The following is an 11,237-nucleotide window of genomic DNA, read 5'->3' as shown; positions in this document are numbered from 1 at the left end:
TTTACCTGCAATGTATACAAATTACTTGGATATGCAGTCAAAAAGTACATTCCCCCTATTTCTTGTGACCCTAAAAATGTAAAGACATGAGTGCGTTCTAGGTTTTGTATACAGTTATTAGTGTTTTATGACAGATTAAAAAGTTTTTGATTGGTTTAGCATTTTTTGCTCACAATTTTGATGCTAATTCTTAATATTAATGAGGAGTAGGTGTGTCCAAATCTTTGTGCATTTCATCAGACAGATGGAAGGATTATTAGGTGATTACAGAATGAAAGCTCAGCTCCAAACAAAATGCTAAAATAAATATTAATATGTCTGATAGGTGTACTGATACAGACATTTATTAAAGCATTTTGGGGGTAATATGTAATTATGTAAATGTACCTTTTGGAGATATGAAAAGTTTTTATATATATATATATATATATATATATATATATATATATATATGTTTATATATCTCCAAAAGTTTGGAAACGCCCTAGAAAAGTGGGTTTTTGGACAATATTGGCATGAATTCTTTTTAATTTGTGATAAATGTGCACTGATAAGGGACAACACAAACTATGAAAACATATTTTATTATATAAACAGTTTATACATAGAAAAAAATATCCAGCATTAGCAGCTATCTGACCTAAACTGGGTTCTGATTGGTTCATTGTATTCTAAACTTAATTGGCAATCAATTGTTGAAGCTATTAAGGTGTGCTGACCCAAAAATCTTTTACAAACCTGGGCCAAGTTTAAACCAGTAACCAGTCATCACAGCTGGCAAAGGGGCATGTCTGACTTTGACATGTATATATTGCCATTATTATGTAATCAAAATGAAAATTATTATTGCTGGTCTTCAATGATAATGTCAAGTTACTTTAATGTATTTGCACCAAAAAAATGATAAGGATTTATGCTGGTATCATCCAAAACCACACTTTGCCAGGGGTGTTTCCAAACTTTTGGAGGGCCCTGGCAAAAAAAAAAAAAAAAAAAAAATTATATATATATATAATACTAAGATTTGAAAAATTGTCGGATTTAAATTATAAAAAATATATTTCCACAAGAGTGCTAAATTCGATCAGTAAATCAATGTCAGTCATTTTTAAAGACCAAAGAGAGGGAGTTGTCATCAAAACATTTGGTATATCTGAAAAAGACTTGAATATTTTTATTTATTTATTTTTTACTTCCAGACTTAAACATGTGACACATTGTCTCAAAGAAATTCTCTGAAATATAATGTCCTCTACAGAAGATAAAGGTCTATGCCTGGGTCTCAAGAGGATATATTTGAAAATGATTTTCACGTTGTTCAAACCTGTTAATACTCGTATCAAACTGCGTAAATAAAATTTCTTCTTGATGGTCGTTTACGCCATCTAGTGGTCATCCAATGTAAAGCACTCCTGGAAAGACGTGTACAATGACGTCAAAAATGGGAAATCGAAACTGACATGGATTTCCCGAGTAATGTTTAACAGATGATCTAAAGGCACAATCTGTTGAATAAAGTCGGGTCTTAACACAGTACTGAAGCGATCCTGTCTCACAGTCCTGACATCTGAAGAGTTCTCCGAGAAAAACACAACACTGTCGATGTTATTCGGTGAGTGACGATTAAAAGACATGGTGTTTTTGTTATTGTTCTTATGGTTTATCATTTGATCACACTGTTCATTATACATAATTTCTTCCTAAGATATGTCATAGTTAAAATGTCTACGGCGATATGTAAGCAAACGTTTATGCTTTATAAAGTTCAAGCAAACATTGACATTAGAAGAAAGGTGTTTTGGGTTTTACTGCATTTTAGGTTATTCATTAAAATAAAGTTGTGAGAGTTGTTCTGTTTGTGCAGGTACATTGATGGTTTGGTGTGTTGTGTAGTCTGTTTGCAACATCATGACCCATCCAAAACCGCTCTTCGTGCCCTGGTTGCGCCAACAAATCCAAAGTGGACGATATCCTGGAGTGTGTTGGACCAATGAAGAACTTCATCAGTTTAGTATTCCCTGGAAGCATGCTTTGAGACAGGACTCCAACAGTGATGATGTCCTCATATTCAAGGTGAAAATATGCATTATTTGCCATTTATAGATCAATTACCAAGTTTTTGATTACTATATTTATGTACCATGGTGTTTACATGATACTCCAAGGTTCTTAAAGGTCATTTAATCACCCTCTAGTTGGTATTCAAGATATTTTGAAAAATGTCAGTAACCAAACAGTTGATGGGCCCCATTGACTTCCATAGTATTATTATTATTTTTTTTTTTCTTCCAAAATGTGGATGTTAATGGGGTCCGTCAACTGTTTGGTTACCGTCATTCTTTAAAATAACTTCATTTGTGTTCAGCAAAAGAAAGAAACTCATACAGTTTTGGAACAATTTGAGGGTGACTAAATGATGACAGAATTTAATTTTTGGGTGAACTCTCCCTTTAATTGTATATTACTTACAATTAAATGAAAATGTACTATAGTTAACATTTAATATAAATGCAATTATTTATAGAGAGTTTAACATAATGTTGTGTATTTGAATATATTTGTAATTACATATTTGAAATTATGAAGTTGCAATTTAGTACATTTAAAATATTAACTTTAAATTTAGGCTAATATTATATAACGCACTACAGTTACAATTATAATCAATTGCTTTAGGCTACATGTGTGACAAACGTCTTTAAAGTAAAACTGTTAATTTGTCATTACAAAGAGCACCTTTTTAAAAGTGTACTTAAGTGTGTTAAGAAAAAGTCATGAATGTGTACTAGAGCTGCTCAATTAATCGTTAAACGATTGTGATCTCGATTCAAACACCCACACATTCCTAAATGACAGTGATTTGCTGTCTGTTAAAGGGTTCGTTCACCAAAAAATTAAAATTCTGTCATTAATTACTCACCCTTGTGTCGTTCCACACCCGTAAGACCTTCGTTCATCTTCAGAACACAAATATTTTTGATGAAATCCGAGAGGTATATGACTTGTCCATAGACAGCAATATAATCAACACTTTCAAGGTCCAGAAATGTGCACTACAAGTGCACATTTAATACAGTTAAGCACACTTCTTTTTAACAAGAAGAGTACAATATTACTTTTCTTCTAATATCTGTATTTTGGTCAGGCATGGGCTCAGACTAGCGCTGCTGGAGACGGCAGGATAAATGGAGACCCCTCCGTTTGGAAGAGAAACTTCCGTAGCGCTCTTCGTGCTAAAGGCTTCAGGATGATATTGGACAACAAGAACGATGCGGCTAATCCGCATAAAGTGTATCAGTTTCCATCTGAAGGTCTTTCTGCAGGTAAGAAACATTACATGTCATTAAGAAGATTGTTCATTGAACTATTATAAACCTAGTATTTGTTTTTTTTAATCCTCACCACCTTCAGGATCGGAAGGATCTCAGGAGACTGATGTGAGTATCACATTTATTCTGTGCTTGTCTGATTTTATAAAAAGCACATTCAAATAGACAACCTGTGGCATCAGAAAAAACATACACAAACTGACTTGGGAAATTTGTTTTCCATTTTTAGTTATCTCCAGATCTATATGTGGAGGAGGAAAACATGTTCTCTGGTATTTTTTTTTTATATACAGAGCCATGCATTTATTATATATTACTGAGGCCTTTAATCGATGACATTGTTTTACTTTTATATCTCATTTGTCTACTCTGATCTTTTTTTTCTTAGCAAACCCACCCCAAGGTTTAGAGGGAAAATTCACTGGACTAAACCTACAGGAAAGTCCCCCACAAGGTAGAATGTGTCATTTTAAGAGGCAAATTGTATGTTCTATCGCCCTTCACACAACAATACACCAAAATCTACCCATCACAGAAAACTACACATTTTTACTTTCTCAAAAAACTCATTCTGTATGATTTATAAGCCTTTTGCAAAATGGGGACATAATCAATAATCAAATTTGTGTCCTGATATGTCACACAAATGCACACACGCAGTATTATTATTGTTAATATTGTTAAAAAAATATTTATCATTGTTAATATTGTTTTGAAAGAAGTCTCTTATGCTCAGCAAGGCTATGATATGATAAAAAAAAACTGTAAAAAATATAGTAAAAATGATGATATTGTGAAATATGTAAGCAATAAGGTCTGAGAGACTGTGCTGTGTCTGACTTATTCACGATTCAGCACTAGCTTCGAGTACCTTATTGCTTTTATAAAACGGTTACCACACAATACAAATATTAAAGCCAGAAAAATATGTTTCAATGCAACTTTCATGAAGTAAACTTTTTCTAAAAGCCTTCCTTCCGCCGGAAAAATAGCCCCTGACCATGAACAGCAACAGAAGTTACATTATTAAGCCATTAGATGGCGGCAAAGACTGTCTTTATGAGTGTGTTAGTCAGTAGCAAAGACTTTTACATTGAAAAGACTGAATTGTTGTGAACGGAACAAGACGCAACTGACAAAGGCTTTGACTAGTGCTGCCGGTCACGGGAAAACACCTTAACTGTTAAAAGGACAAGATAATACATTGAACATTAAAACAGATTTTTTATTATGAACGCAGGACTGACCTGAAGGAAAATGCTAAATCTGAATGCAGGTAATAAACTCGCTCACTAAGCTTCGAAGCACACTACAAGTGCACATTTAATACAATTAAGCACACTTCTTTTTCACAAGAGGATACTATTGTAGGAGTATTTCCAAGTTTTTCACACAAATATTATGCAGCAAAATCTTATTATTGAAAATAATCATAAATGTTTCTTGAGCAGCAAATCAGCATATTAGAATGATTTCTGAAGGATCATGTGACACTGAAGACTAGAGTAATGATGCTGAAAATACAGCTTTGACCACAGGAATAAATTATATTTTAAAATTTATTACAATAGAAAACAGCTATTTAATTATTTCACAATATTACTGTTTTTACTGTATTTTTATCAAATAAATGCAGCCTTGGCGAGAAGACGAGACTTCTTTCATGAACTTTTGACCGGTAATGTGTGTACATGTACATGTTTTTTTGTTTCAGTCTATGAAGTTTGGAATCAAGATCAGTTCTATTTGGGACTTGAGGGACAAGGACTCCTCCAAGAAATTAATCCATGCACAGAACCCCAGTTTACTCAGATGACCAATTTTCAAACCGTGGACACTAATGGACCCTTCTCTTCAGCTGGGGGTGCTGTTGGTGGTTTGGAGCAGATTTCATCCACTGAGGGGACGACGGCTGTCAATCATCATCATTCTCCAGCATATCAGCAGCCGGTGGTGTGTCAACCACATGGTGATGGTGATCAGGTTGCCGTTCCTGAACCAAAACTGGGTAGGCAGAACTCAAGACCATGACATGTTTACATTAATTACAGGTGTTTAATTACACACACCGCTTTATTTCCATTTGTTTATTTCCTTCACAGAGACGTTTTTCCGGATTAAGGTTTATTACAAAGGGAGGATGGTGATGGATCAGTTGGTAGAGAATGATGTTGGATTCAGACTGATGTATCAGGGAAACATGTTGGTTTTATTTGTACTTAATTTACTGATCTTTGAATTAGCACTATTAGATCATGTTTCAAATAGATGAATACTTAACAGTTTACCCTTTACTCCCATAGGGATGGGTCCAGTGCTGATCTACCAGTGGTGACACTACCTTGTCCGGAAGATATCCTGGATCAGATCCAGGCCAAGCATACGAATGATATTCTGGGAAATCTAGGCGGTCTGGAGATCAGGAGATTGGATAGTGTGGTTTATGGCCACCGCTGGGGATCCAGCAGGATCTACTGGGGTCTGTGCAAACATGAACAAAGCCAAACAGCCAGAGAGCTCTCCAAAAACACACCTGAACCCGTCTACTTCTTCAGAAATTATATATCAGGTGAATTATATTACACCATTTACACACTGCATGATTTTGGTCGCGATTTTCATGCGCCGACAAATGCCCGAGCAGTAGTTCTTACAAAAGAATCTTACATTATTGGCTGTGTTGTTGGCGATTCAAAAAAAGACAAGTAAACAGTCAGAAATAAAATAAGAACAAATAAACAAATTACCCATGATAGCACAAACAAATACAATAGAATAAAGATCTAAAACAGCTTTAGGTTTGTCAGGTGGGTCTAACAGTAGTATTGAGGTAAGAAATACTACAGAAATTAAATAAAGTAACAGTTTAAAATAACACTTCATTGTAAAAATTAAATACAGATTAATGCTTACAAGTAAAGTTACAAAAGTTATTCAGTCAAGAGCAGCGAGTGATTTTCTTTTGTTCTTTGATTAACATGACAGATAGCATGAGGAATATTAGGCTGCTGTCACTTTAGAGGGATAATTCACCCAAAAATGAAAATTCTGTCATCATTTACTCACCCTCAAGTTGTTCCAAACCTGTATGAGTTTCTTTCTTCTGCTGAACATAAAGGAAGATATTTGGAAGAAACTTTGTAATCAGGCTGCTTTGGGGCACCATTGACTTCCATAGTAGGAAAAAAAAAATACTATGGAAGTCAATGGTGCTCCAGAGCTGTTCAGTTTCCCATATTCTTCAAAATATCTTCCTTGCAGGTTTGGAACAACTTGAAGCGGAGTAAATGATGACAGAATTTTCATTTTTGGGTGAACTATCCCTTTAAAGGTGATGATACACGAGGCAACTTTTTTGCTTGGGGACTTTCCCATTGAGAATGGGTAACAGATTTCTGTCTGCATACTTTAGATCAAAATTTGTTGCCCATTCTCAATGGGAAAGTTCCCAAGCAACATTGCTCAAAAAGTTGCCCCATGTATCAACACCTTAGGACCTAATGCACGGATCCAATATACGATTGTTTTCTTTTGTAACTATTTACGTTCCAAAACAAGTCCTGTTTATTGATTAGAAATTGTAATTATATGCTGATTATTAATCCGATTAATCACAATAATTGCAATATTTGCTGAAAAAAGCCAGATGAGAAAATGTGGCAGGGGATAAATCATTGAACAGACATTACAAAAAGTGGCTTTAAAAGTCAATTTATTATTTTATCAATATTTAAATTAAAATAATGTATATGTTAATGTATGTTTGATCTTTGGTGGCTGCAAATTATTAAATTTTTCTATGTACTGGATGTCTGTTGATGTCATTCCATTAGGTTTGATGGAGTTTATGCAGCAGACAGGCAGCGAATCTCCTTCTTACTCTCTTTACTTCTTTCTGGGAGAGAAGTGGCCAGACCCCAAAATGAAACCGTGGGAGAAGAAACTCATCATGATAGAGGTTAGAATTAGGCAAATAATTTATCTTTTTTTAATTTATTTTATATTTGTAATATTTAAATTTTTAAAATTACCCATATAAAACCTACTAAATCATATTTGATACGCAAATCTCTCATGATCAAAACTGAATGCACACAATCTGGTTGATAGTTTAGAATTTTAACAGGCCTTTTTGTATAAAAATGTCCCCCTTCAGGCGGTTCATGTGTCTTTTAACTCTTAGATCTTTAATGATTTCTATCACGTAAATGCAAGGATAACTTTTATATTGTTAGTAATATTTCAAGATGAACACTTACTGGACTGAAGAAACTTAGGTTTACTTGATTGATTACTTGAGAAAAATCATGTTAAAATGTGAGTATCAAATATGATCAATCGGGCTTTTGATGAATGTTTTGTGCATCATTATATTGCATTGCATTATATGTTTTAAAACTACAGAGCTTTGATCATAAAATTAAGCTTTAAAATATAATCTTACTAAAACATGTTATTGGCAGACATAGAATGACAACTGATATTTTTATGTGCAGTAGTTGAGCTGCATATTCTCACTATATACTTAATGAGCCATAAAACCCTGATGTATCAAATAGCATACTCCATGAAAAACAAAACAAAAGCAAACTTTTTTTTAGATTTTTAAAAAATATTTTCTCTAAAGAATCAATAACCTGTTTGATTTAAAAAAATATATAAATCCTGACTATTTAATATGTCAGTCTTTATTTGGTTGAAATAAATTCATCTATTTACTGAACATGGGTGTCTTTCATCATATTGTGGTTATCGCCATTTTCTTCATGTGACTAGTCACTCAAAGCCACATGTGCTTAAGAACACACCTTACCTGTTGAGTCACTGTAATGTAATGACTCTTGTGGCTTATTGCTTTATATTTGTATTCAGTCACCAAGAGTGTGTTGTTTTTTTTGTTTTGTTTTTGTCAGAGTATATAAAATAAGAAATATCTTTCCCATTCTCTCTCTTGTTTGGTTAGGTTATTCTGACTTCACTGGAGTATTTTAAGATGATGGCTGTTGCAAATGGGGCGTCTTCACTGCAGTCAGTGGAGCTACAACTCTCTCTGGAGCAAATGATGGAGTTGTGTGACACCAAGTGACCAAGTGGAAATACTCACTGAAAATGGACTGAAATTACTTCTTAAACAGTTTACTTAGTGGTGACGCAATGGTTAACTGTATTTATTCAAAGTGTGTGGAGGTTATGTTGCTGGGCAGAATTTCAGTAATGGTACAAGAGAATAATAAGAGATTCGGTAGAAAAAAATACATAGCAAAGTTTACAAGGGGAGTTGTAATTTTAAAATGGAGGATTTCCTACAAGTTGTGTGCTATAATTAAAAGAACAAGAATCAATCATTTCAAAAATGCTAAAAAAGCCTGTTTTACACTATTAGAGTTCTCATAACACAATATTGTGTCAGATTAAATGTCTTTTCACAATATGTTTTTCAATCAGATCTTCAATCTGAACTGAACATGAAGTGTTAATTTCTTCTTCTTCTTCTTTTTTTTTTTTCAACGGTCTTGGACTGGATATGAAGAGGTTTGGCCATTTACACAACACCAGTTTCAACTAAAAACTGAGAACTTTTTATGCATTTTGGGGGCCTGAAAATGAAAACTTTTGAAAACGGGTTTCAAAGTGCACATTTTGAAAACTATACCATTATCATCTTCCTGTAAACTACAAAAATGTACATTTGTGAAAACAGTGATGTCATGCACATGAGTATTACGTGTTCAGTCTATAGGCGCGTAAAGTGTCTTTACAAAGTGACATCGCCAACTACTGGCCTGGCAGCAGAATACAGATTTTTTTAGTCATCTTCGTGGATGTGTGTGAATAGGAATCATTTGGATAAAATTGTCATCTTCGCACAAAAATGTAAGAGACAATTTTTCAGTTTTTAGTACATTGATGTTGTGTAAACTTACCCTTAGTATCATGGTTTCCAGTCATGTAAAACCTGGAAATGTCTTGTGATTTCCAAGCTTGGAGAAATCATGCAAATTAATACAATTTTAAAAGTCAGAAAAGTTGAGAATATTTCTATAATGAATACACATTTCTAGTTATGCTTTTTTCTGCAATATTTATTGATAAGCCAAGGGATCAGATTTATGTGTAAATCATTTGAGTTCGTTCTATTCAATGAATTGATCGAACTGGTTCACACATCGGTTTAACATTCAACTACGAGGGAGGGATTTTGCACCAATGACATTTCACTGTGGGCGGAGCTATAAATAAAAACATGCCTTAGACCTAGAAGATACTTCTATCTTACATTAAACTGTCACGCTATGTGTACCACTGATTCTACATTCACAGAAAATAAAACATTTAACACATCAAACACAATGTTTAAAGGGTTAGTTCACCCAAAAATGAAAATGATGTCATTAATGACTCACCCTCATATCGTTCCAAACCCGTAAGACCTCCGTTCATCTTACGAACACAGTTTAAGATATTTTAGATTTAGTCCGAGAGCTTTCTGTCCCTCCATTGAAAATGTATGTACGGTAGACTGTCCATGTCCAGAAAGGTAATAAAAACATCATCAGTGTAGTCCATGTGACATCAGTGTGTTAGTTAGAATTTGTTGAAGCATCTAAAATACATTTTGGTCCAAAAATAACAAAAACTACGACTTTATTCAGCATTGTCTTCTCTTCCGGGTCTGTTGTCAATCCGGGTTCATGACTCCACAGTGACGCTGCTGACGTGTTCTCCGGTGCGCCCGAGTTTCGTTTACAGTCGCACAATGTATTCAAGCTAATCTACATTGTTTGTATTTTGGTATTGCTATATTTTTTAAAATGGTGCATAAGTGTGCATGTCGCGGATGTCCTAATTGCCAAAAACAACGATGTAAAAGTGCATTACCAACGCTGACAGATGAAAGGATTCAATGGAATCAATTCAATGGAAAGGATTCCAGAAGAGAAGACAATGCTGAATAAAGTCACAGTTTGTGTAATTTTTGTGGACCAAAATGTATTTTCGATGCTTCAAAAACTTCTAACTAACCCACTGATGTCACATGGACTACACTGATAATGTTTTATTACCTCTCGGACCAAATCTAAAATATCTTAAACTGTGTTTCCAAGATGAACGGAGGTCTTATGGGTTTGGAACGACATGAGGGTGAGTCATCAATAACATCATTTTCATTTTTGGGTGAACTAACCCTTTAAAGAACATACAGTCCTTCACAACACATTTTAAATGTATTGAATAATTAGATTTATACTTAATTTTTTTAGATATACAATACCTTTCAAAAGTTTGGGATCATAAAATTGTTTTAAATATTTATTAAAGAAGTCTCTTTTGCTCACAAGGCTGAATTTATTTGATCAAAAAAACAGTAAAAACTGTGAAATAATATTGCAATGTAATAGAACTGTTTTCTATTAAAATATATTTTAAATTGTAATTTATCCCTGTGATCAAAGCTTAATTTTCAGCATCATTACTCCAGTCTTCAGTGTCACATGATCCTTCAGAGATCATTCTAATATAATCATTTGCTGATCAATAAACATTTCTTAATATTATCAGTGTTGAAAACTGTTGTGCTGCTTGAATCATTTTTTCAGGATTCTTTAATGGATAGAAAATTCAAAATAACTGCATTTGTTCCAAATAGAAATCATTTGTAACATTATAAATGTCTTTACTGTCACTTTTTCATCCTCGCTGAATACATTTTTTTTCCAGTATAAACCGTATTGATCCTAAACTTTTGAATGGTAGTTTATTAATAAATTCATTCATTAATTCATTCATTCAATTCAAGTGCCTTAATTAATTAGATATATTCAGGTATTATTTAAGGTTGTTTTTAGATATAAGCTGTTAAACTGTTAAGACTAGATATAATTTCAAAATATCAAAAATATGGCTACA

The 11,237-nt window shown here is 33.6% G+C and overlaps 1 protein-coding gene across 3 annotated transcripts; it reads left to right on the top strand.

Annotated features, from left to right (window-relative positions):
- Nucleotides 1–1,421: 1,421 nt before the first annotated feature.
- Nucleotides 1,422–10,375, top strand: irf3 (interferon regulatory factor 3). 3 transcript variants are annotated; one of them, XM_067369564.1, is made up of 11 exons: nucleotides 1,422–1,612; nucleotides 1,894–2,073; nucleotides 3,146–3,323; nucleotides 3,412–3,437; nucleotides 3,559–3,601; nucleotides 3,718–3,783; nucleotides 5,044–5,337; nucleotides 5,432–5,531; nucleotides 5,633–5,898; nucleotides 7,163–7,287; nucleotides 8,293–10,375. In XM_067369564.1, exons 2-11 carry the CDS (start codon nucleotides 1,909–1,911, stop codon nucleotides 8,413–8,415), a joined length of 1,386 nt encoding a protein of 461 aa, XP_067225665.1. In that variant the 5' UTR covers nucleotides 1,422–1,612; nucleotides 1,894–1,908; the 3' UTR covers nucleotides 8,416–10,375. The 3 variants fall into 3 exon arrangements, with proteins under 3 accessions (XP_067225665.1, XP_067225666.1, XP_067225664.1); XM_067369565.1 differs by having other exon boundaries at nucleotides 1,423–1,612; nucleotides 1,865–2,073; nucleotides 5,188–5,337; XM_067369563.1 differs by having other exon boundaries at nucleotides 1,423–1,612; nucleotides 1,865–2,073; nucleotides 8,293–10,374.
- The last annotated feature ends 862 nt before the right edge of the window (nucleotides 10,376–11,237 follow it).

The sequence above is a fragment of the Chanodichthys erythropterus genome, chromosome 19 (assembly GCF_024489055.1).
Source record: "Chanodichthys erythropterus isolate Z2021 chromosome 19, ASM2448905v1, whole genome shotgun sequence".
NCBI lineage: Eukaryota > Metazoa > Chordata > Actinopteri > Cypriniformes > Xenocyprididae > Chanodichthys > Chanodichthys erythropterus.
Note: the sequence above shows the minus strand (reverse complement) of the source record. Positions and strands in the feature narration are given on the sequence as shown.